The sequence below is a fragment of the Apus apus genome, chromosome 4 (assembly GCF_020740795.1).
Source record: "Apus apus isolate bApuApu2 chromosome 4, bApuApu2.pri.cur, whole genome shotgun sequence".
In the NCBI taxonomy this organism is placed as follows: domain Eukaryota; kingdom Metazoa; phylum Chordata; class Aves; order Apodiformes; family Apodidae; genus Apus; species Apus apus.
This window is the reverse complement of record NC_067285.1, coordinates 16,460,881-16,487,888: the sequence shown is the minus strand read 5'-3', so window position 1 is coordinate 16,487,888 and position 27,008 is coordinate 16,460,881. Positions and strand designations below refer to the sequence as shown.

Genomic DNA, 27,008 nt, shown 5'->3' with positions numbered 1-27,008 from the left:
AGAAACTAATTCCTTAGCTGTGGAAATAGCCTTTAATAATCACACAATAGTTAATTTTATTAATTTGAAAGGTGCAACGGGACGCAAGTGACAAGTACATTCAGAATATGTTGTCTTAATGTAGATGTGTAATGCTCTTACAGAGCTATGAGCTGACATATGAGGTGGAGGAAGAAGTAGCTTACCTTGTCCACAAGGATTTCACATAACCTTCCATATCCTTCAATGAAGGTGGAGGAGATTTGCTATGAGGGGTAATACTGAATTAGAAATTGGAATGACTGTTATTCTACTGCTCTCTTCATTCATGTATCAAATCGTGTTGTTGAGATTGAAAAGGCTGTTGGACATTTAATCTGCTGTTCCCTCACCTTCTTGAGAGGTGAACTAAAACTTTTTGGCTGTACACTTCAGTCTTTCCTGAACTATTTGTGCTTCTTATATGTCTGTGTGGTTCTGTGTGGACAGAACAAAAATGTCAAGTGTCCTGTTAGAATTTAAGTCCTGCAATTCTCAGTGATAGTGTGAAATAAACCCAATTTTATATACATAAATAGTCTCATTGGTTCATTACAAATACTAGGGTAAAGATTTCTTATTTCATCTCAGCTTTACTGTTGAGCCTCTTTCTAAGAGCAGAAATTCTGTAGGTGTGTTGTTACTTGCATTTTGACACTACATACCTGTAAAAAGTTTCTTTACTCTCTGTTGAAAGTCCCAATGGGATTCTTTCACTGTCATTATAAGTGAATACAAGATTTGAAAGATGTAGTTCCATCCTCCTGTCCCATCCCTGTGTCTTTCTCTTGCTCCTGTTCTGTCAGTCCCAGCACTCCTGATGATGTGAGGTGAGTCAGAAGAGCTGTCAAAGTAATTTCAAAATAATCTTCTTTTGAGTTTACTTTCAGCTGAATTGTTGAATTAACCAGACTCTCTGCGTGGTTTCACAGAAGGATGGACTGTGCCTTTTGTTGGCTTTGTAGTCTTAGATCTCTTCAATACACACTTGGTATTGTATTCTAAGAATGTGTTATATCTCTGTGGCTAAGACAGCATAAAGAAACATGCTGTTTCTGTCTTTAAACTTACATTTTTGGCTGGCTGAACAAAAGGAACAAAAAAGGAAGAGGGAAATGCCTCAGTTCACTAACATACAGCAAACATTGCACTTAAACTCTGTATCAGTTGTAACAAAGTTGCTGTATCTTCAAATTATCAGGAAATTTAGATATATGAGATATGAGACAGATCTTGTAATATGAACAGGACTTAGAAGACTTGTGTAACACCTTACATTGTGAGGCTATCCAGAATTGCTTGAGAGTTTTGTGCAACCTGAGTATTACTGAAAACTTTTGTGTTAGGTACCTAAATAGAACAAAATGGATGCGACAAAACTCCTTCCTTTTCTTATGTTATTAAAAGGTATTAATTAAGTAGCCAATAATTGTACTCAAACTAGTCTTTAATATTATGTTTTTCAACTCTTCATACATTGTTTCTTAGGATCTAAATGCTGTGGCATTCAGATTTAAAGATAAAGAACGACCACGAGGTTACACATCAAAGCTTGGAGGAATGTTGCATGTAAGTGTGGGATTTTCTGTTTCTGTTTTTTGTTTTGCAATATAGTAGACATTGGAATGGACTTCCCAGGGAAGTGGTGGAGGCACTGTTCCTGGATGTATTCCAGGAAAGGCTGGATGTGACACTTAATGCCATGGCCTAGCCAATGTGGTGGTGTTAGGTCATAGGCTGGACTTGATGATCTTAAAGGTCTTTTCCAGCCTTGGTGATTCTGTGATTCTCTGATAGTAATCATTTCGCAGTATGTTTGTTTGTAATAGGTATTTGGAAAGGTTCTTTGCACTTCTTGAGCTTAGGAAGCTGATATGCTATATAGAGCTTAGTTTTGGCAGTCAGTAAATCACAATTTCTCACTCTCTACCATTGTATACTTTGTAGAATTGATTTTACAGTAAATGGACTTGCTGTTTGATCTGTTCCAGTGTTTCTTAAGACATGTGTACCTTGTTATTCTGTGTCTACCTGATAGCTATATGTTCTCTAGGGAAATACTAAAGAAATACTATTTTATCATAAATACAAGCACTGTGTTTTTAAATGCTTCCACAGTTAACCATGTTTAAATATTGCAGTGAGCAGAGCTGTTTGTATCAAGACAGTAAATTAGAAATGTTTGACTGACTAATGTGATTACATATTGGTACTGAAAGAATCATCATGTAGCTTATACTTGGTCTTTATATTTGTAAAATTCACTTCCCTTATTTTGCTCTAAAGGAAGAGTCAGGCTTTTTTTTTTTGTCTAGTGAAATTCATGTAACTCTTATACACTGCAGTAATTCTCCATTGCACACAGCTAATCTACTCAGAGCCATTTTTTATTTCTTTGCTGGAATTCCTCCTAATGCTCCTACACGTTTAAAGTATAAAGTCTAAAATAGCTGTGAGTAGATTATCCTTTTGGTAAATATGTAACTTACAACATTACATTTACTCATTCTCACATATCCACAGGTCTTTCTCCAAGTTACAAGAAACAAATAGTATTCGTAAGAACATACCACCAAATACCAATTCTGATTGTTACATGTATATTTTTTTAGTCTGTTTTGTTTTAGTTGTTTATGCTCTGACCTTGCTGAAAAGTCATCACAGGATCACAGAGCGGTTGAGGTTGGACTGGACCTTTGAAGGTCTTCTTTTCCAACCCTCCTGCTCAAGTAATACAAAATTAAGAAAGTAACCAAATAAATTTTCTGTTCAGTTTCACTTGGTGGGCAGACTTTGGCCTGTTTGTAAAGGAAACGAAGGGTAGATTTTTGGTCACTAAATCTGTATTGCCATGGTAATTTCAGATTAGAAGTGAATAGATAATATAAAATCTCACCTTCAAGTTGCCTAGTCTGTTTAGCTGTTTATGGAGAATGTAGTTAAATGAGCGTGCTTTGGTGTGTGATGAGTCTTTTGGACAAGACCTTTCAAATGCTGGATCTTTAGAATTCCCGTTCGAATGTTTTGTAGCACAGGATTTGTTCATTGTCCTTGGTCATCGGCTGAGCCTTCCCCCTACAGCCCATTCTCTTTTCCAAAAACCCTTGTGTGACTTACTCTGTGCTCTGGAATTCATTCCACTATAGTTAGATGTATAATGGATATAATTTAGAAAGCCCTTTTACAGTAATTCTGATTAAAAAAATTCACCTGTCTGAGAGACTGCAAGTACTTAGTACTTAGGTCAGCTGGTATTTTTCTCTTGGCAAACAGATGTTTATGAACAAAACTTTCCCATCAAGCACACTAATAATTTTCAGAGGAATTTTAACTGTTGGTTTTTTTTTTTCTTGAGTTGCAGTGTACCTTAGGAGATTTTCAGTTTGATCTTAAATAAAAAATATATTAGAATTTGTGTAAATTTGTGTTTTTCTTTTAGATAATTGAAATATACTTTAAATTACTGTTAAGAACAATGGAATTCTTAGGGAATCCTAAAAAACTTCCTGGAGTGTTTTTTGTGGTTGTTTTTGCCTTTTTTTTTGTTGTTTTATTTTTCCAAAATGCACTGCAGTGAGTACTTGGGGTTCTTTTATCTTTAAAAATATCCTCCAGGGGTCAGCATTTACCATGTTGTTTTTACTTTAGTTACTTCAAAACAGTATTTAAAGGTGGGTGGCTTTTTATATTGAGACTTAAATGTTTATGCAATATGTTTAAGTACCTAATATAGGAGAAAATGATTACACAGAGTACTACTCCATGTTGTTTATTTTTAAGTAAAAGACTTTAAAACTTCTATGCACTTCCAATTCGAAATTACCAAAGTAATATAGATGTAGTGGACAGAAGTATACACTCTTGTTTTCTTTACAAAATGGTAGTTGCTTAGTTTTTGTGTAATTCATCTACATGTTTCTGGGCTTTGTTTTTTAGTATTATCCTATAGAAGAAGTATTGGCTGCTGAGTATTTACTTGAAGAGTTCAGGCCTGATTTAATAGAGATGGTACTGGATAAATTGAGACCAGAAAATGTTCGGTAAGTTAAACTGCAATAACTTGTATTTTAATCCAAACATTATAAGAAAGCAGACAAACTAATGGAAACACAAATTCTTATGTGCCTCTTACAGCTCCAAAGTAAATGTCACTGAAAAAGAGCTCGTTGTTCTGTGTGTTAATATCTGCTCTCCATTAAAAATAAGCACTCTTAAGTGCATGCAACTCTTGCTGTTCAGACAGAAACATCCTTTCAGTCCTTTCTGTGCAGGATGTCTTCCTTGGACTGAAAATTTTTCTAGGAAGATGCTTACTCAGAATAGCTCAACTATTACTGAGAAAAAAACTAGTAGAATTATCCTGCCTCACAAAATTCTGGGGACATTTTATATGAAGTTCTCTAATATTCACTATTTAGAGCTAGGTCTTGGAAATCAGTTAAGAGGATGGCTTTTATCTGCTGTATAAATTCTATTTTCTCTAGGGAAAGCTCTGAAACGTCATGCAGGTTAGCAGACTGTCTAATGATGTGGATAGACATAGCTGTGTCTTTAGCTGCTGAAATTTCTCAGACTTCCAGAGCATCTCTTTGATGTGAACCTGACCATACTGCACATGTGCTTTCTTTGAAAGAGTGAGTGTGTTTTAGTACAAATTTTGGGGCTCTGTAATTGCTCAGACAGGCTGTTGAAAGGAAAAGGGCAAGTGTCTCTCTTCTGTGCTTTCAAAAAAGTTTGTCAGTGCTTTGGAAGACATGTATATGACAAGAAAAATAGTGTTGGGTTTTGTGTTTTTTTAGGGGTCTGTTTGTGAGTATGTTCCACATTGAAATTTTCGGACAGTGTTGGATATCGAGGGACAGCAAGGCATGCATTAATATATTTTTAGAATTTATCTATTTCAGTCTTCTAAAATTACTGTGAATTACTTAGAAGTTTGGGCACAAATCTTCACTATATTTTTATGATACAAATCTTTCTTGTTTATTAATTTAGTTTAAGATGCATGTTACTTTATTTTGAAAAGATGTTGTATTGAAAATAATTGGATAAGGTAGGATAAAATAGGATTGTGAGCTGTATTGGCAAATGTCATGGGGTTCTGGTGTTTCTAGTGGTAGACGAGTAGTGATGAAATAAATGGAGCTGCCTATGGCAGTGACAGTAGTTGCCATAGTAATTAATGCCCTTTAAAGAAGGGCCTATATCTTGGTGTGTGGGTGTGCATCTGTGTGTAATGTGTGTGGGATACTGCATCTGAAGCTTGAACATTTTGAGAGATCAGATTTTGAACAAACAATACTTTACAGAAAAATTTCAGGTCCTCTTTCCTGTTATATTAAATAATTCTGTTTTGCATGTATTTTCACGTTGATCTACCTCCCAGCTTCTTGGAAATTTGATACAAAAGCTTAGCTTTAACTTAAACACTGTTTTTAGTAATTAAAAGAGAATAGATAATTACTTCTTCTCTGAAGAAAACTTCCACATGAATTTGAACTTTTAACTGGTTTTAAAATTGCTTACAAGCAATAGATAAACAAGTCAGCATAAAACAGCCATAGTTAACTTGTTCAAAAGTTAATAGTGTGAGAAAGGAAATTGTAGAGAATGTAAGTAGAAGAAGATTCAAGTCTATAGATTGTAGTCAGAAGCATGTGAATAGTGGTAACAATTTTTAGAAGACCTTCAAATGTTACATGGTGTGCTTTTTTTTCAAATATGTAGTAAACATAGCTGTTTCAGAAATACTTCTTATTTTAGTGTATATAAGCCCACATTTGTACTTGTAGTTGCAGTTCTGCATTCCTCTTTGTCCTTGGTTTAAAAAAAAAAAAAAGGGGGTGAGTGGGGAGGAAAGAGCAAGAATCTTATTAGATAGAGAGGAATAAGTACTTCTAAAAAGACGTGGCCTTTAGCCCTAACTTATTTTAAACATTAGTAACTAAGGAAAAGAACTGCATACAATTATTTGTATCTTTTATTTGTAGTAATTTTGTAGGGTTACATCAGTCTTCTCACATTTGACAAAATGACTTGCTGGAGATGAAAATATACATGTGGTAATTGTGGATTAATTTTAAATAAAAAAGATAGAGGCAACACATCTAGAGTCAACACCAGCTGAAGATGATTGACTTAAGTATTTGAAACAACTGTGAAGCATTGATCCTTTACATAATGGAGACAGCTGTTTTATCTCAGCTTTTCAAATTCAGCCTGTTTTGAATGCTGTGTATGTGATTTCAATTAGCAAAGTAGAGTAGGTTTAACAGAGAGGCACAGTGATGGGCATTTTTTGGAAACTAAATTTGATAAAATAGGTATGCTTTTCTGTACAGGAAGTTTTCATAATGGAAGAGAGATTATGGCATGATAACTGAATCAAGTAAGCTTGTGATCAGAGAGGGAATTGCCATCTAGTAACTTATGTGTATGTGGGTCTCCATGCAATCTTAAGCTTTAGATGTTTTAAAGTCTCACTCTGCTTTGTTCTAGCTATTGTTACTGTGCTTTCTTTTTGGATGCTGGAATATGTTACATTTAATCTTCCCTCAGGACTAACCACATTGTTTCATCACTTTACCTCGCTTAAGAAATAGACTGTAAAGATTATGTAATTTTTAGCATTTCAATGAAAATGCTAAATATTGGGAGATAAAGGGACTTTGAAAACTGGAATATACATGGGTTTGTGGCCTCTTCAGTTCATTGTTAAAGAAATTATGTATTCTTTTTGTTGCAGAGATTTTAGTAGGGCTTAAAGATAGTAAATACAAGTAGGTTAGTTTTCTGAAGCTTACTCACAGCTGTCCCCTTACGGCTTAAATAGAAATACAGACTGGAGACTGACCAAAGGCTGATTAAATTTGCAACAGCAAAATTCAGCAAAGCACTGGTGGATCTAGTGATCTAAGATGGATCTAGTGAAGTCTGCAGGAGGCCTATAATGATGTAGCAGCAAGCATACATAGAGTTTGAACAGTATATATTCAGACTAATGGTAAATGTATTACTTATTATGTGTAGACTAAACCCATGCTAGTGCTTCCTATTACCATAGCAACTGTAAATTTACATCTTAGTTCTCTTTATGCTCAGACTATTTGTCTTCTCTAAAACTATAACTTGAAAAAAGAAACCCAAAATATCAAACCAAAATTGAGGTTCTTCAGTGTCATGTTACTTTTCCCTACTACTCTAAAATACATGTTTTTTCAGTATAGGCTCAAAAGTCATAGCTGTGCTTCTGTGCTCGGCTATGATGATATTGTAAGCTGATTTTTCAGAGACATTAAAGTGTAAGTCCTTTCACTTTTAGTAGGAATTAATTGTTTTTATTCAGGACATCAGGTGTTTAAAGATCTGAGTTAATTAGACTTGCTTATTTTCATGTGATTGAAACAAAATATTATCTTGTATATAGTACTGTATTAGACACATTTTAAGCAGTTAGACATATTTTAAGCAGTTATCTTTTCAAATTAAAAGTAGAATGAGATGAACTAGAATTTTTTTTCATCTTTTACTTAACAAAGATACTTCAGAGTATAGTAAAATATGACAAGGAATAGAATGTTATGGTATCTTTTATTTCACATTGCTGACAAGATAAAATATCTTGGGGGAAAAGCCTCTTAGTTAAATAGTACTAAAAAATTATTTTATGGTATATTACAAAGATTTAAGAAAGCCACTGTGGATTTGCATTTTTAGTGGGCTGTCTTGAAAGAGTGAGTTGAGATTATAGATGCAATCAAAAAGGTCCCCTTGTATTTTATTTATTACATTTGTATTGATATGCCTGTAGTAAACTATCAGTCCAGTACTTTGTTTCCCTCTTTTGCCTTTGTTTGAGCAAATTGTATATATTAATTAAAAACTGTGGGCATATGCTTCTAAATATCTATATGTGTTCTGGTTCTCTGCTATTCACTGATGTTTATGCTTATGCTTACCTTTCTAGTCTCCCTTTTTATGAAAGAATTAGTATGTGCCACATCATCCTAACTTTGCCTGTTTTGCTTTTTTTTCCTGTTTTGTTTTGCTTTTTCCTTTTTATGTCTTGCATAAATTGTGTCTTGCAGTGGTTTAGTTTAAATTAATTTGAATTTTTCCTTTGTATCATGGTGTTATTTTTAATTTCCTTTTGATAACCCTATTGGAATTCAGCTATACTAAAACTTTTCTTGCCATAACTAAATTGAGGTAGCTGCATTCACCGTTAGAGACTACTGTTCAATTGTCTTTTTGAAAAGTTTAACTTTTAAACTGTTACTTTCTTAACAAACTGTGTTTTTAAAAAGTATGGAAAAATATCCATGCTCACAGATGGCAGCAAGTATCCATATGTGCTTCTATTGGACTAAATCATAACAGGAAGTTTTTCTGTTCTCCTTCGGCCCTCCCCCGCCCCCCACTACTTGTTGCATTCAGTGGCTTCATTTCCCTGAGAGAAACCCTTTTAAGATTTAAGTACCGTTTTTACTTGTTCAGTATGCACTGGGTTTTGCCAGCCCTCTGTGAAGATAATAGACTTGGTGTGTGTTGCAATCCTAGATGAAAAATGTAATTTTCCCATCATTTCCAATACATTTCCCCCCCATCATCTGTAGAGTAAATGCTCCTATTAAAATTGAAGAAGGTAGTGACTCATTGGATTAAGCAACTGAAGAACATTTTCCCCTGGATAGTAAATGGACTTTTTTCTTCTCTTGATGTCTGAAGTGCAGCACTAGTACTATCCTAGAGGGATGAAAAATAAAATGAATGCCAAAACTGTTGATACAGGCTGGAATTCTAGATACTGAGCCAACAGTTACTTCAGTGTAGTCAGTGATGCTCATCCCTGATGATAAATGTGTTACAAATATGAAATGTATGTGTTTATTTTGTAATTGCATTGTATCTGAGCTAAGATTTTGAAAATCACAGTTTGTTCGGTTTATTTTTTTATTTAATGGGCAAAAAGGCCTGGTAGGTTGCTCTGAAATTCTCACAGATTTCATGTTTTTTCTAGTCTCTTAGCAACTTCATCTGTACATGGTAGAGCTTTTGCTCACCAGCTGTCCAAGTTGCAATGCAAAATATCATAAATTATTCTTATTACTCATTTTATTGTAAACAACAGTCTTTGTAATAGATCTGATATTGTTAACTGAGCTAGCGTCTGCTGTGTTGCAAGAGCAAATATTATCTAGGACTAAAGTGCTTAGTTCTTTGAATATTTTAGTTCCTTTTGTATAAAATAATCAAATAGATTAACATGCAAACAGATATGAAACGATTTTATATGAAGTCACAATAAAAGTGTTAACTATTTGTGTTGCTGTTTGCAATAAGAGATGAAATATGTATTCTTTAAAGATTAATATAGTCATTCTGGTTTTGATATTCCATACCTTTTGCAGAGGAGCAGGGGTTGTTTTCTCCATGTGTGTGCATGTTTATGATAATAGTGGTTCTTTCAAAGATGGGTAGTAAAAATTTCTCCGTTCCTCAACCCAGAGGAAATCTGTGTTCCTGAACTGTGAGATTTTATTTCCTCTCTTTAGTGTGTATAATACAAAATATTGTTTCAAAATTAGACAGTCTGTTGTGCAAGTCCTGCTTGAATTTTTTAATCTATTGTTATAGAAGCTGTCTTGGCAGTCCCATGTGACTCTGAGATGTACTTCTCATTTATTCAAATGCATCTAACGCTAGCTATTTACCCCACTGTTCTGCTACTCAAACTGCTAAGAACAAGTTAAATTATTAATAGCTTGAAAATCTTCACAGTAGGGAAATCTAGAACTAAATATAGCGGAGTCCCGTTTTCTTCAGCCTTTTTGGATCATTTAGTTAGTAATTTATCTGCAAACATTAGATGAAAAATGAGGGATGAGGACATAAGTATTTACAATATTAGTCCACATATTTAAACTTTTCAATGTATTGCAAAATTAATCCCAAGGGTATGCTCTGGTAGCATATAAAGTAAAATACTATAGTTTGAGGCACATCCATATGCCTGTTTTGATTTATGTCCCACTTTGCCATGCACACTAAAAATACACAACAGAATGTTCATGGCTTGAAGCTATTGTGATTAAAAAAGAGCACTTACAATGCATATATTTTGGTGTTTTAATGTGCATTCTAGCCATCTGCACAAGATTAGGCAAAGTTTGCTACTGTGCTATTGAGCATGTAGGGCTTGTTAAATATATATAGGAGGTAATTGTGCTACCTTTTTTGACCATTTCAGAATTCTTATAAAGACCTATTTACTCTAAAGGCTAGTATTTCCTCTGAGTACTCTTGTGTTGTAGGTTGCTAAAAAGAATTAAAGGATTTTTCTTGATAACTAATATGAAGAGTAATTAAAAAATACTGATAAGCTTGTAGTTTTCCCTTTTCTGGATTTGCTTTTATTTAAGAGTGTTTTTTAGTATAAGGAGTGTTTGGATGATGCTCTTAGTCATATGTCTTAGTTTAGGTAGTCTTATGAGAAGCAGGAAGTTGAACTTGATCCTTATGGGTTCTGTCCAACTTGAGGTATTTCATGATTTAGTTTTCTCATTGAGTATAATTCTGTTTCATTGACTGTAAAATACAGCAACCTTTTTGCTTTTCTTCCCTTTCTCACAAATAAACCAAACGAAACAACAACAAAAAAGAGGGTGAGAAACAGGTATCAATCTGAAATAAGAATATGAGAATGATACAAAATGAAGAAATTTTCTTGCTATCAGATTAGGAATAGGAGAGTGAAACTGCAGTAATGTAAATGCTAGGTCTGAAATAAAATTTCTGTAGTCAGTATTTTATCTGCGTTTTGATATAGGTGGTATGAGAATGGTACAGTCACCATTAGTTTTGTAGAAGACCTCAAGGGCTGCTTTCTGTGTTTTCTGGAACAAGGAGAAAGTCTAAAAAATAGAAATTGCATGCGACAATAATTTAGTGTAACTCCCAAGTTGTAACACTTTAGAAAAGCAGTAAAATTAAATTATGCTAATAACCCGATGTCATGGTTAACTTTAGTGTGTAGTTCAATTTACATATACTTGATATCTGAATCTACTCTGTAATGGTTCAGGGATCTTTTCCAGAAATAAGCGCATTCTAATGATGGAACGGAAAAACTGCTCAGAATAATATCTCAGTCTTTTCTCAGACACATTAATGCCAAACTGCTTTCTTTCTGTGTTTTCAGAGTTGCAATAGTTTCCAAGTCTTTTGAAGGAAAAACTGATCGAACAGAAGACTGGTATGGAACACAGTACAAGCAAGAAGCAATTTCTGATGAAGTCATTAAGGCATGTTAAAACTTTTAATATATTCTAATACCTGCAAGTGCAAGAAAGTGGTAATTTTTTGGTCTAATTTTCCATTTAGTTAAAGGGAGAACTTTAAAAATCTGCTGCTCTACATAGCAAGAAGGTTGTACAATGAGTCTGTCTAATATTACCAGAACTAAAGATCATAAGTTAGTCTTTAGATTTCAAGTATCTGTTACACAGGACAGACACATTTAAATGGTTTTACACCGTGTTAAGTACAAGGAATGTTCTGCTATTTTTGCAATAAAAGATACATAGTATACAGTGGCTACTTAAAAAAGGAAGCATGAACTTTTAAAATCTGAAAAGTCTGTTAAATGTTAATGAACTAATCTGTTCTTAAGAAAGGAGTCTTTATGCAACTGCTGTATGTAACTGTTTCTGAAATTGATGTTTGCAACTTAGAAAATGAGTATATTTAGCCGATAAAATGAGCTTCTAAAAAACAAAACTCCAGTAAAGGAGGTGTGCAAATTCTTATTGAAAATTGTTATAGAGGAAGAGATGGCTGGAAAATACACCCTTGAAACATGTTTGACCTGTTGAGTGTACTTTGAACAGACATTGCGCTGGAACACACTTCCTTTAGCTTGTCCTTACGTATGTTCTTGATTAGAATTTTTGCTAATGTATTCAGTTTGATACCTTAATTTAGAGTTCACAATAGCAGAAAAGGTGAGACACAGAACCACCTTCCACTCTACTGTCAACTTTTCAGAATTATTTTTTATCTGTTGTCTTCCTCCTTGGAGACTTTATCCTGCTGATAGCCTACTCCAGCTTGGTTTCCCAAATATTTTTTTGTTTCCCATTTATCTTATTGGTATTTACACATAAGCTAGCGGAATACATTTTAAAATCTCTTGGTACAGCACAAAATAAATAAGTATATCTTGATTAATTAATTGTACATAGGCTCATTGTTTCTCTGATTTATTTAGAAATGGCAAAATGCTGACCTCAATGGGAAATTCAAGCTTCCGATGAAGAATGAGTTCATTCCCACTAACTTTGAGATTTTGCCATTGGAAAAAGATGCAACACAGTATCCTGCCCTTGTTAAGGTAAGCTATCTGTATTTGTTCTGTGAGCTACATATCCTTCTGGGAAGTTAGCATGCTGTTAATTCCTATGTGTTTTTAAAATACAGATGTCATATTCCAAAGAATAGTAAACAAAAAAATTATAAAATGTAAAGATATTGCTAGAAAGACAGTAGAAAGTTAATTCTTGTTAAATGTTGGATTATGACTATTTGGGTTCCTACGAAAGTTAATCTACAAACAGCTTGAAGTCTCTTTACCATTCTGAAGGCAAGCTCGCAATTGATAGAAGTATTATTAAAGGTATTTATTCAGCAGAAGTGTGACTACCACTCGGATTTTTTTGAGCACGTTCAGTAAATGGGGAATGTTAGACAAGGCTAGTCTTTTGTAGCTGCGAATGGAGAAAGCTTGTGATTGCATGGAAAACAAGAGGGATGTAAACATGTAAATAAACATGACTCTCTAGTCTCCTCAAAGCATCATTTAATGATTTAAATATATTTAGAAAATCACAGTTTTTCTGAGTACCTAAAATTTACTAAAACTCGTTACTAATAAAGTGTAGTTATTTTTGCTAATGCTAATCTCTGTTCTAGGCTTAGAGGACAAATAGGAAAAGACTTCTGCAATTACATGTTGTGCTTCAGCCTGAATACTCAATTCACTAATAGTTTTTGCACACTAGATAAATATAAGGCTACTGTAGTGCAAAGATACCCTTCAGGAAATCATATTTGTTCTGCACAAGACATTTTAGATATTTAATTGAAGCAGTATTATTAACAGAGGAGGACTTTGAGCCTATGTTTTTGTTCATCCTGAATTGAAACCCTAAACCTCAGCAGGGACAAATACTACAGCTCTCTCTAAGTAACACTAATTGGTCTGCTACAGAAACTTGATGGTCCTTCAGTGTCTCTGTAGCAGCTAGGCAACTGATAAACATGAAAGCTTTGCTCTAAGGCATCATTGCTTTAAAATAGTATTCTGAGGGATAATGTTGTTAATCTTCTGTACTTGATGAAATTGACGTTATCTGTTTTGCCTGCATCAGTGCAAGAACTGCATCAGCAGATATTAGCTGTACAAAAACCCCAAATTTTCTGCTGTTTCATATGTCTAAGTGAGCTTACTGTAGACTGGACCAGTGTTGTGGAGAAAGGGAGGAATGAGAACTAAAGTGCAGGAAGAGGATGGCCATTTTTGCTGGAAGCGTGTCATTACCTTTGTTGTAATGGCACACCTTGCCCTGAAAAGCCATCAGGAGGAGGGCAGTTAGGATATAGACTTTGACCCAAGGGCCAGATTGTTACTGTGGAGTACAGCTAGCAATCTCTAGCTATTGGATCAGGTCTCCAGTACTACAGACAGGCTCTACTGTTTGTTATTCTGTCTGTGTTGTAAGATGTATTCCAAACTGTGTAGTGGCAATTTACAGAATTCTGTTGTCTTAGAGATACTGTAATTTTGCTTTTTACTATGAGTAGAATATTGGGTAGAGGAAGGTTGCTATAAGATACAAGACTCAGTTCTATGCAAAAAGGTGTAAAATACCATTCTAAATCTCTGAGAAGCAAAGAACATCTCAAAAATACAAGAAAAAAAATTACATTTAAAAGTTCTCTCCTATTATGCATAGCAATTCAAAGAAAAGATGTTGGGGAGATCAAGTTAACTGGAGTTGGAACAGAAAGAATCTGTTTCACAGCTTTTGTGAGAGAAAAAAAGCAATGGGGGTGTTGCCTAAATTCTTTCTGGTACTGGAAGATTATTCTAAAAAAATGAGGTCATTCCAAACTAGTTTTATTTTTTCTAAATTTGTATGTGTGTTTTGTTATCAATGGTACTTTAAGACAGCATACATAGGATTAACATTTTTTACTAAAAGCATTAAATACACAGTTATATTCTTAGTCTAAAACATGTAAATGTATGATGCTGTAGTGCTGTCCTCATATCTTTTAACGTCAGCATTATCAGGGAATTATATGAAGCTAACTTCATGTTTGCCTTTGATCATTCCTACTCTAGAAAAGTATTTCCTATTTTGACTCTAAGGTTATGTATGGTAAGAATAAAGTCTCAATAAGGATGGACGTATACACAAACGTATATAGTAAAAATATGAATTTAAATGAACAACAATAAACTGTGATTTGAGGTGGCAAAGAGATTTTAAAAATAGTGTAATATGTTATAGTTAAAAGTTAGGTGACATAACAAAACCTCTTTTCTTGTCATAGGACACTGCTATGAGCAAACTGTGGTTCAAGCAAGATGACAAATTTTTTTTGCCAAAAGCTTGTCTCAACTTTGAGTTTTTCAGGTATGCAATGTTCAAAATATCACACAAATTGCTCTCCAAAAGTTTCTTGTTTATTGGGAATCTGCATTTCTGTGGCAAAAACTTTCTTGCATATATTGGGGCTTTAAAATGTTTGTCTTTCTTGGTTATATGCAATAAGACAGAGATAGCCAGAAGGCTCACGTAAGTTATGCATTAGTTAAATAGCAAGCAATTTAAGGTGCTCCATATGTATTAAAAGGAAAAGTTTGTCTCAAAATATATATAAAACAATTTTTCTTCCATGATTTATTTGCTATACCTTAAATATACCTGTCACTATTACCTGTGACATATTGGAATATACCTCTTTAAAACTGTTTTATTTTTAATTCATTACTAAACCACAATTATTTTAAAACAGTGTTTTCTTTATAAAATGCCGTTCTTCTGATTATGTGCTAGGTTAAAATGGTGTTTTAATTTGCATAAAGCAAGCCAGTATAAAGTTTTAGGTGCTTAAAATGATGGGATTTTATTTAACTGACATCAACAACTGATTTTTTTTATTTATTGATACCGTCTACATAATCCAAGTGTGATTCTCACCTCAGGATGCGTGATAAAGTGCTGGAGTGTTAGTTCTGGTCTTGCATTCGTCTAATTAAGTGATTCAGTGGTACTGCTGGTAAGGCTATTATGTGGGCTGTGGTAGATGCTCATAGATGGACTGTTGATGCACTGTTAAGTCCTTGTCAGCCAGGAGTACTTGAGCTTTGCTGGCTAATGCAATGGAATGGTCTGCCTCTCTCCTCCTAGGAATGGTTGCAGGTGGAAAGCTGGCTTTTTTTTCTTAGAGTTGGGGACGAGGGTTCTTTTCCTTAAAAATAACTTGGTATATGAAAGGATGTGGAGGAGAACTTGATGATATTGGGTACATCCTCTCCAAAAGAATTTATGAAAAGGCTTGTCTGGTTTGATACTTAAGGATTCTTGGTGAATCTCTTGAGACTGGTCATGCTGATGGTCATTGGAGGAAATGGTGAAATATATAGTGTTTATTCATGAGGCATGATGAAATAAGGCATAGCTCTTGTGGCCAAGTGAATTGGTGAATAAAGCCATCTTAATAACATGGGTTTTCATAAGAAAATTTATCCTCAATTCCAGATGAGAATATGATGGCTATGCTGCCTTGTAGCAGATTACAAGAATTTTTTCACACTACAGACTGCTTCAAAAGATACAAAACCTAGGAGGATTTCTTCTGCCTGCAGCTGTGACCATCACAAAACACTGAAATAACTCCTGACCTAGATGTTGTAGCAGCAATTGCTGTGTAGATGAATTACGAGGAAGTTGATCAGGGTGGTTTCTCTCTCAAACGTACAAAACCAGTAGAAACTGAGTGTATGAGCCTCTTGGAGTCACCTTCCTCCGAAACTGAACATGCAAGTCTTGCATTACAGCAACATGACAGTAAAAACCTCTGATATGGCAGTAATCATCTAGCCTAAAGGATGATCAGCTTTTGTATCAATTATTACTTAAGAACTCAACAAGTTTCCTTTTTTAAAAGGAGGCAAATTAACAAAGCAATTTGCTATTATTTGAAAATTTGCTAAAGGTATTTATGAACTCTGCCCTTCAAATTTCCCAAGGTTCAGAGAGACAGATGTTAAATATATAATGCTAATTGTTTTTAACTGGATCTTTGCTACCTTGCAATTTAAGAAATATTTCAAGCAACTTGAGTTGCTCTTAAGGTAACTCAGTTTCAGCACTTCAGTGTCACTTACAGTGCTTTTTGAAAGGGGAAAAGACTAGAGTTTAAGATTTTTTCAAATACACTATCAGTGATAGAATTGTTCTGCTTCCTCAAGTTAGACATAAGCATTTATTTACAAAGTTGTCAGAAGGTGACTGCCAGAACAGTGTTCTGATAATTGTTTTCTGTAATTTTTCACCTGAGGATTAATGATTTAGTAGTCTTCATTACTTTCAAAACTCTCTGTTGACCTTTGCCACCTAAATGACTATACAGAAGGTATAGCTGATATGGACAGGGTAATCACTCAAACTGATTAAGTCTCTACTCAAGTATCAAAACGGAATAAAATATAATGAATTTGGAGGAAGATTTAAGATAACACAGGATTTGACCTACATCTTGATTTGAATTCAGTCTTAATTAAAAAATTCTGTATTAATTGGTTTTGCATCATTGAGCATATTGAAATTACTCAGTTTGGGGAAGTTCTCATTGTATGGAGAAATGCAAATAGTAGAGTCCTATTTTTTTTTTTTTTACTGACCCATTTGCTCAAGTTACACAAGCCCAAACCCAAAATAATAGCACTGTGGTAATAAAAAAAAAACATATCTCAGGCTAAGATTTCAGATTTGAGCAGGCTCTGGTTCTCTAACAGATGAAAAAAAATAAGTAAAAATATCTTCCCATGTATCCTTAGTCTAAAGGGAAAAGCCTACTAGGAACCTTCTTTAAAAATACCTTTGCAATGTATTTTAAAGTTATCAGCATGTGTATTTTGGTGATCTGATACTTGTTTTACTACATTAATGTTGGTATACACTATGAAATACTACACTATATAAGTGTAGTCTATATATGTCTCTGAATATGACCACAAGTTGTTGCTTAGGGAAAGTAAATGCAAATTACGTGGGTTTGAATTATAACCTGTAGTCTGACAGCAAGTTTTAGATACTTCTGGTTATTTCTGTGAAAGTGATAATGAATTTACATGCACTTCGAAAGGTTTAGAAATAAGTATTCAATCATAGTACAAATAACTTGTCATGACTTTGCAAATCTTGAAAGCAGAGATATTTACAGTGAGGGCAGTTGAAACGTGGATCAATTCACATTTTGCTTTTTGGAAAATTTCCAACAATGTTGGATGTGATCAGTTGCTTCTCATATAAACGTAGAACTTGTATAGTTATTGCTATCAAAAAGATAACACAAGAAATTATGGTGGTATCAAAATGGATATGCCAAACTGCTTTCCTGAGCTGAACGTAGCATGTGCTGCATTTTTTTTTCCTTACCATAAATTGCTAATATCTTAATTTTTGTAATACAAAACACTTTGTTTTCTGATAGCGTAGAAGCCTTCATTAAATTAATATACACTTTGTGGGCTTTCATTTAAGTCTATTAAATAATATTTGTTAATATTTTTTGTTTATTTTACTCCTTGTGAATTCTGAATGTGCACCAAAGTAAATATAACGTGTCTTGATTTACAAGCACAAATAAGAGAGTATCTCTGCAATCTTCTATATATTTAGGCACTGCTTAAACAAAAGCAAGCTAAGTGATTATTTTCATTATGTTCACATTTGGCTTTGAAGTAGGAGTACTTCATAATGGGATCCATCAGCATACTCACAGAAAATATTATTTCAAATCAAACATAAAAGGCCAAAAGAAACTGAGAAATAATTTTAAACTGCATATTTTACTTTCAACATTTTCTTCCAGCCCATTTGCTTACGTGGATCCCTTGCATTGTAACATGGCCTATTTGTACCTTGAACTACTCAAAGACTCCCTCAACGAGTATGCATATGCAGCAGAACTAGCTGGCTTGAACTATGATCTCCAAAATACCATCTATGGGATGTATGTAAGTACCCAAATCAAGGAAGAGCTTAGAGCCTTAAAACTATTTCCACTCATCAACATTTTTCTATTGATTTGATGGAAGGACTTTTATTTTTTAAATGGGCTGTTACTATTTTTGATCTTGGTTATTAACCATCCTTTCTTTAATTTGATTTATAAGTTGAATTTTGTTCAAAGTCTTCAACAGTCTTTCCATTAATATTAAGCAAATTTTCTTCTTCGTTTTTATATTATTCATTAAATTAATCAGTTTTAAGATTTTTTCCTCCTTAAAAAAAAAAAAAAAGAAAAAAAGAAAAAAGCAACCCTCATCCAAGCTTAAACATTTATTTCAGTTTGTCAGATATCTACTAAAAACTTTCTGACTGCTGGGGTAGAAGACACCCCCCCTTTTCATGCTATTAAATAAGTGGTACACTTCAACTTTCCTGTTCAAGAACTACTGATCATGAGGCTGCATATACATACTCTTCAGTCATGTTTCTTCATCCATTATTTTGTCACTGCTTGAGGTATCAAAGCATTTCTTTTGTTTTTCTTTTTGTTAGTCGCTACATTTATGCTGATCCTCTCCATTGCAACATGACATACCTGTTTATCAGGTTATTGAAGGATGATTTAAAAGAGTATACATATGCAGCACGCCTCTCAGGTTTGGTCTATGGCATTGCATCAGGAATGAATGCAATACTTGTAAGTAAGAAAAAAAACGCAGGAGGAGATGAAGCAGCTTGGGGGTTGTTGAGCTTGGAGAAAACATTTTACTTCTGCATTTTTAAAAGACATGTTTAATGTTTTTTTCCTTGCATATATTTTGTGAATTAAAGGCAAAGCAAAACAGTGTATTTTAATCAGTACTGAGTGACCTGTTTCAGATTGCGGTGTCTGGTAACATGTGTGCAGTTCACTTGTTGCATTCTAGATCACATTTTTACTTCCTTGCATGGTAATCTTGAATATACTGTTGCTGGTTTTTATATAAAAATACTAACTTTTCTATTGAATGAATCTCTACTTTACTATTTCCTGTTAAAATTTTCTAATACTGCTGTAGTGAGTTGTGGAAATGGATTGTGCATGTGTTCATTTGAATGCAGTGCTGGATAGTTATGGCTTTTACTTAATGTTTGTTTTTATTACATGTTTTATAATCTCTTTTAAAGTTTTGAAAACACTCGATAAATACTTAAATTTTGATAAATGGTTATTTCTTACTTAGCTTCCCCTGTGAGACTTCTGATAGGAGATTTTAATAGTCTCTCTTGAAGTTCTGTTAAAACCTTTTCTTAACCTTCATTTTAGATCAAAATGTAATTTGAAATTTCCTGTAGAAGTGTTTTTTTCAAAGCATCTTAATAAGAATACACTGTATGTTGTATTCATAATTTCTTGATGAAAGAGACTGCTGCAATCTTTTTTTAATCCAGCGGAAACCTCATTTCCTGGTAGCATTTACTTAATTGACTGCAAGCGTGCTTATCTATTCTATTTCAAAGGTAGCTGATGTTTCTATGGTCAGATCTAATTCCTTTAAAAAAAAAAAGAGGGGGGGGAAGGAGGGATAACGTGTATTTTTCTTAATTTTTAGACACAGTTTAGAAATTTAGAATTATTTTACATACTAGATGTATTTTATACTCCTACTGCAAAGATTCTGTTTTCACATATTAAAATCAGCTGACTCCATTTTGATATCTGGGAACTTCTAATATTCTTTTCTATATTGTGAGAAGTTTCATAGTCAATATGTGTAACTGTACAGTGTTGATACTCTAAGCAAGGACAGGTAACACGCTGAAAACAATAATCCGTGGTGACTGTTGAACAGTTTGGGTTCTTAGGCTAATTTAGGATGTTTCAGCCTTTGTCATAAATGCATTTATCATAGCTTTTTCTTCAAATTCATGGTCAGGTATGTTTTAGTAATTATAGAAGAAAAAAAAATTCCTACTGGAAAGCAGGAATTCACATGTATGGTAGTTTGTGTCCTAAAATTAAGTTTTACAAATCCAGTTAAATTGCTGTTTCCAGATACAAAATTTTGAAGTATTTTCCCCAAAAAAATGCTTTCTCGTGGTTTCTTTCACTAGGCAGACTTCCTGTACCTTGGTGCAATCATATAGTAATTTCTAAACTTCTGTGTTGTTCTTTTAGTGAAAAAGTTTGCTTCATGAATGCTTTTGAAAAAAAGGTGTATGGTCAGATCAATATCTCACTATGATTGTAAACTCCCTGTCTTGGTGTTTCAGCCCAGCACCATCCTGGTTGTAAATTGTGCTTCTGTTGACAGTACTCCTTTTCTTGTAGTTCTGGTTACTTATTCTTACGTAAAATATTTTTGAGCAACAAGATAAACATGAAACAAGGTTAAAAGTAAATTGGAGAGGCTGTGAATCTAGATTTCATTGCTAAAATAAGAAATCTAAAGTAAAACCATTTTAGTACTCCAAATGTACAGTTTGCTGACTGGACTCAATGCCTATAGTCATAAAAAAAATCTGTATTCTGAGTACAATTTGCTTACATCATTATGAAGTTACATGAATTCTCTGCATTTATAAATCCTGGGCAAATATACGATATTATAGTCATCAGTTATCTTGTGATGAATGAAGGGATTTTATTTCAGGATAAGTTAATGTTGAATAGCTTTGAATTTAAAGTAAGTGTTGGAAAGCGTATTGTAGATTGAATTTTACAAGAGTTGGTAATTATTTTTTTCTTTCATCTCCCACATTTAAATTATGCACTTTTTCCATAGCTTTCTGTAAAAGGTTATAATGACAAGCAACATATCTTGCTTAAGAAGATAATCGAGAAAATGGCTACTTTTGAGATTGATGAAAAAAGATTTGAAATTATCAAGGAAGCGGTAAGCTACATGAGAAATTTATGTTTGGGAGTAATTTAAAATTGAATGTGTTGTCTTTATTTCCATTAAATCAACCTTCAGATTTCATTTAGAGAGTTAAATTCTGCTTCATTGGGACTGAGTAACTTTTTTCTTTTGTCTTTGTGGCTGTGAGCTCTCTGAAGTGTTTATATAACATTCTTCAGTTAAAAATAATGGGCCCTGGAATATTCTTTAAGGTGATCTTTCTTATGATTGATCAAGGAATTGCAACTTGATTTGACAGGAATAGAAATCTTGGAGGGCAGGTGGCAGAGTAGCAGGGAATATTAACTGTAAAATTTTGAAAGGCCCCAGTGGGATCTAGCCATAAAAAAAGGGGAAAGGAAGTGTTGAAAAGATGTGCAGCATTTCTCCTTCTCAGGTGTGAAGAGCTCTGCTTCTGGGCCAAGATCCTTTGGTATAAAAGTAACCAGCTGTTTAAGTGCATTCTGACTTTTGGAAGTCTAACTTCCTAATTTTAATTACTGATCTATATATATGGAATAGAAGTTAGATTTTTTTGGTTTTGTTTTTTTAGCTCCTGAATTAAATTTATGAACAGTGATTTCATTTGCTAAGCCAAATAAGATACATAATTGTTCTTCAGGTGCTTTCTTTAGAGCAAGACAGAGGTAAAACGAAATATAAATTAGTACACAGGATTAGCCTGGTATTGGGGAACAGGCTGAACTCTGGCTCAAAGCTTGCAGACAGCCTGCAGTAGGATGAGAGAGCTAAGGCTGCATGGAAGATCACTCCATGCTTGCTATAGTCTTACTTTAATCCTCTCCTGCTGGTGATTTTTGAACGGGTGACTGGCTGGGACAGACACCAGAGCTATCTTTAGTTCATTACTGTTTAGTAGGAAATTCTAAGCAGGTGGACATCATACATGAGGCAGATTTATTATAACAGCACTTTATTTAAGGCTCTGTGTATTTAGGATACATAATTGTCTGGAAAGTTTTAACTGAATGTGGCAAATGTCAGGGTAAAAAAACCCAATGCACAGCTCTGTGAATGATGGGTTTTGGCTTATTTTCTTCTAGTTTAACATGTTTCCCTGATGGTCTTGACAGTTTGCTTGAGCTTTGTCTCTGTATTATACATGCTTTGTCATTTTGTAGACTTTTGTTACATAGGCCTATTGTGTATGTAAAATAAGGACAAAACACAAAGAATTCAAATCAAATGGGGAGATGGCAGATTTTCCCCTTGTGTCCACATGTAGCAGATAAGGAGGTACTAGCATCTGACTTCTATTTAGAACAGATGGAAGGATGCCTCCTCAGCAATTTCATGCTTGCTGTTTCTCTCATGTGCCCTGAAATGCTTTCTCCTGTACTGAAGGTGATCCCTGCTTGCCAAAGCTATTAGTTTGCACTTTACAGTTCTTCTGGTAGCGAGAAAAGAATTTGCTTATTTTGTAGAGATGCAGCTGAGTTAGAAAGGAGTTTCTTTGGAGAAGCTTACTGGTTCTTCTCTCATATCCAGGCAAAGAATGCAGAGTTTCCCAGATGCACCTATATTTTTCTGACCCAGTCAGCCCAGGGAAGCAACTGGGAGGAAAATACATTTTCTGTTAGCAATATTCCCCTAGCCCACCCCTGGACAGTCATCATAGGTCTAACTGCAGTAATTTAATTTCCACTCATTAATTTTATGGAGAAGTTTGAATTTGTGCTTACATCAACTGCTTTAATGGTTACTGCTTAATCCATAGGCTTACAAGCCAACATTATTATTATAGTAATTCAACACATTTTTTTAAACAAGTCTAACTAGCAAGAGAATGTTCTAGATGTTTGAAATGTATCTTTTTGATAGTACACAAAAGTGAGAGAAGAAGGTTAATATTTTATGTTTAGAAATAGAGTTCTGTAACTTGAGCCTAATTATTTTGTTTTAGTACATGAGATCACTTAACAACTTCAGGGCTGAACAGCCTCACCAGCATGCAATGTATTATCTTCGACTCCTGATGACAGAAGTTGCTTGGACCAAAGATGAATTAAAAGAAGCTCTAGATGGTAATGTTCTGCTGGTTTTAACTTAATTATTTTTAATTTTTTTTTTAATGGAAGATGTCTTATTACTAAACTAAGGAAGTGAAGCCCCTGCAGTGCCAGGCCTGGGCTGCTGCTGGTAGATGTTGATGCCTCTGCAATTGTCCTCCAGTTTCTTGAAAGTATAGTAGTTCAGGCAAAAGGCCTCAAATGGCAAAACCTGCAGGAAAAAATTCAGGCAAAGCTTGAAGGGCTTTGTGAGAATGAGCCTGGGTCTAATTAATCCAGTGCATAATCAACACTGGTATATGTAGGTCATTCCTTTTTTAAGGACTACTGAATTTTGAAAAGCCAAGAGATTTCCTGTTCCTTTCCTGTTCCATGTGTAAGTTGTCTTTGTAAGATTAATGCTACTATAATCTGCATAAGAATGGCTAAAATTGGAATGCTGGAAAGGAATGTAGTCTACATAATATTGCTGGAAATCTGCTTGAAATACAGTGAGATTATGCATGCTTTATTCTCCCTTTTTCTCTCTCCTACTTAATGTGACCCTAATATTTTGCATTATTAATAAGCAATTCTAGAGGCAAAAATCAGTATTAGGATTATAAATTCATTTGGAATCAGGGAAAAACGTGGCAGTGAATTTTTTACTGGTGGTCAGTTACCTCTTTTAAGAGAGGGAAAGAGTAATAAGCACAGTATAGGTTTTTCTGATAGAAATCACAAATGTGTTAGGTATGTATGCATCCCCTACTGAATAACTGAGTGACCTCATAATCAGGATTGCATTTGTCTTTTCAAAACTTTTGTGAAATACACGAGTATTGTTAGTTTTTATTTTAGTTGAGAAAATAAAAAAAAAATGAGCAGTTGATAGGTTTGGCGATACAGAGGGGGTATTCTTGTAGGCTCGGGTGTAAGAATGGAGATGTTTGGGATGAACACCTCATCCATTCGGCCATCCTTCCTCTATCCATTGATTCTGAATGTTAAACTATACTTTTCATTACATAGGAAAATCGCTATGCAAAGACCAGCTAGCATAGAATGTCTGTGTATGAGTGCTCTGGGATATATTGCAAAAATATTTTTTGTTATAAAGATACTATCAAACCACCATATTTCAGTTGAGGTTCTTTTTTCAGTCTAAATGGTAAGCGCACAGTAGGTTTCTTAAGCCTTATAAACTACATGCTGCTTGTTTAGTTAATAACTAAGGCTTCATCTTGGAATGCCACCTGAGTGACAACAGCTGTTTTCTCTGGAGAATGAATGTTTGTTTAGCATGATTGGGAAGAAGGCTTTTCTTTTTGCTTTTGAAATCTGGGTCAGACAGTACATGAATTCTAAGCAAAGCAAACTATATGATGAGTGTGGCTGTTTAGGCCTGCAAACTTTCAGGTCCTGCATTTTTAAGGAGAGATTAACTTTTGATGATGATGAGCTCCTCCTCCTCTAAGAAATGCACCATACCTAATGATGAGATAGGTACTTCTTAATGTAAAAATGCATGTAATTGTTCTAACTGTCTAAATATCTATTCTAGATGTCACTCTTCCCCGCCTCAAGGCCTTTATAGCTCAACTGTTGTCGCGGTTGCATATTGAAGCTCTTCTCCATGGCAATATAACAAAACAGGTTAGTGTGATACTTTCTTTAATAATCTTTATTTAAAAGCAGCATAAAAAAAGATTAGTTTAACCTTCTCAGATCTTAAAGCAGTTTTGCCAAATATGATTTCATAATTTGGCTTCTTCATAGGATTATCATAGTGTCAGTTTTTTCCACTTTATTAGGTTTATTAGGCTGCCCCCAAACCCGCTGTCATCTACTTAACTTATCCTGTAATTTTCTTAAATTACAATATTCCTACTTTCTATTATTGAGGGTTGGTTTTTTTTTTCCTTTTCTCTCATGTCACTGTCAATAACTGGAAAGTCTTAGCCTGTTGTTAGGTGCAGAATAACTAATGATAATTAAGAATCTTACGTTTTCTCTTCCAGGCTGCATTAGGAATTATGCAGATGGTTGAGGACACTCTCATTGAGCATGCTCATACTAAGCCACTCCTTCCCAGTCAGCTAGTGAGATACAGAGAAGTGCAACTTCCTGACAGTAAGTTAAGGGATTTATTTACTATTTTTTAACACAGATTAAGTTGAGACTCTGTTTGATATTGGCATTTAAAAATGAATATTACTCAGTTGCTAGGAGTTTGTGTCAAAATCAGACTTACTTCAAATTATTTTAAACTTTAAATTTGAAAATATAATAAGGGTGTGGTTTTGTTAATAAAATTATATACTTATTGTATTATCTTTCTGGTATACTTGAAATTTAATTTTATTTCCTTTTTAATCTGTATATGTATATTGGACTTCTTGGGGGTAGAACTAGATGATCTTTAAGGTCCCTTCCAACCCAAACCATTTTATGAATGAAACCTAATTCACTCGGTATGATTTATGGAAATAAGAGCCCTGTCACACTCTCTGCTACACAAAATACACACTTTTGAATAAGCACCATTCTTTGAGCACTTTTGAGTATTAATTGGCCATTCAGTGAAGGATTGTCTTAAACGACTCTTTGCTTTTTAGGAAAAATAACTTTTTCCAAAAGTAACATTTTTTTTTCTAATAGAAATTTTTCTGGCCCTGTAGTGTTTGTATATTATTTTGCTTTTATTGTGCACAAATATCTTGTATATAAGAAAGGAGGTTCGAGGAATTGCTGGGTGTTATGCAGGAATGACTACATATCTAGCTATATAGCCCAATTACCTATAGCTGGTCATCAGCCTGTGGAAACTGCCATATACCAAAGAAGCTATTGATTTTAAATACTGAATTATTTTTTATGTTTATGAATGTTTCTGATAAATTGTCTTTAGAAACTAATTACACAGCGGAGGCAATGCAGAATTCCACTCCCATTCAAAAAATATTTGATTCAGGAGAAGCAGCCAGTTACAATTTACTTGGTGATATGCTCAAGCTGTGACATTTCAATGTGTTGAAATAATCTTTTCTTTACTCATTTCATTAAAAGTATGCTGTTAATGGAAATTCTGTTTTAACAGCCCAAAAGCATTTATTGTAATTCTATTCCACAAACGGTAGAACATTGCAATTTTAAGAATTCTGACAATCTGACATTCTGACAATCAGAATGTACAGTTTTATGAATTTAAATGTTTCCACTTTGTCTTTTAGGAGGGTGGTTTGTATATCAACAGAGAAATGAAGTTCATAACAATTGTGGCATTGAAATATATTACCAGACAGACATGCAGAGCACTTCTGAGAATATGTTTTTGGAGCTCTTCTGTCAAATTATCTCGGAACCCTGCTTCAATACGTTGCGTACCAAGGAACAATTAGGTAAGTTTTTGAATCGTGATTATGTATCTGTATACACACATGCACACACACATTCATGTACTTACATAAGACATGAGGTGTCCTTTGCCTGCTTAGTGAATGCCATTTAAAGAGCACTTGGTAAATGTAAATAATTCTACTTGCTGATGACTCAAAGGAATGTTACTGCTCACATACTCTAAACTGAGAAGAAGCAAACAAAGTTTTTAAAGTAAATCTGAAATATCTGAGACCAACTCTGGCTTAAAAAAAGTTTGAGTATTGTACAGAAAATTTCATACCTTGAGTTTTTACCAAAAGGAGATGAGTTTCCTAAATTTTACATCTTCTTTAAGAATCAGTAGTAGTACTTCAGTCTTTTCTGCTTGCAATGCTACTTTCAGGAGCACTTGA

At 34.1% G+C, this 27,008-nt stretch overlaps 1 protein-coding gene across 3 annotated transcripts in view; it reads left to right on the top strand.

Annotated features, from left to right (window-relative positions):
- The window catches only part of IDE (insulin degrading enzyme), a 61,745-nt gene that overhangs the window by 19,349 nt on the left and 15,388 nt on the right, over positions 1–27,008 (top strand). For 2 of the 3 annotated variants that reach the window (XM_051617137.1, XM_051617135.1), the window contains exons 10-20: positions 1,507–1,587; positions 3,955–4,058; positions 11,219–11,321; positions 12,287–12,409; positions 14,635–14,717; positions 18,184–18,328; positions 21,089–21,199; positions 23,130–23,250; positions 24,779–24,870; positions 25,236–25,347; positions 26,448–26,615. In XM_051617137.1, the coding sequence (XP_051473097.1) occupies positions 1,507–1,587; positions 3,955–4,058; positions 11,219–11,321; positions 12,287–12,409; positions 14,635–14,717; positions 18,184–18,328; positions 21,089–21,199; positions 23,130–23,250; positions 24,779–24,870; positions 25,236–25,347; positions 26,448–26,615 (1,243 nt within the window). Of the gene's footprint in view, positions 1–1,506; positions 1,588–3,954; positions 4,059–11,218; positions 11,322–12,286; positions 12,410–14,634; positions 14,718–18,183; positions 18,329–18,875; positions 19,021–21,088; positions 21,200–23,129; positions 23,251–24,778; positions 24,871–25,235; positions 25,348–26,447; positions 26,616–27,008 lie in introns of all 3 variants that reach the window. The other variant, XM_051617136.1, reaches the window with a different exon arrangement.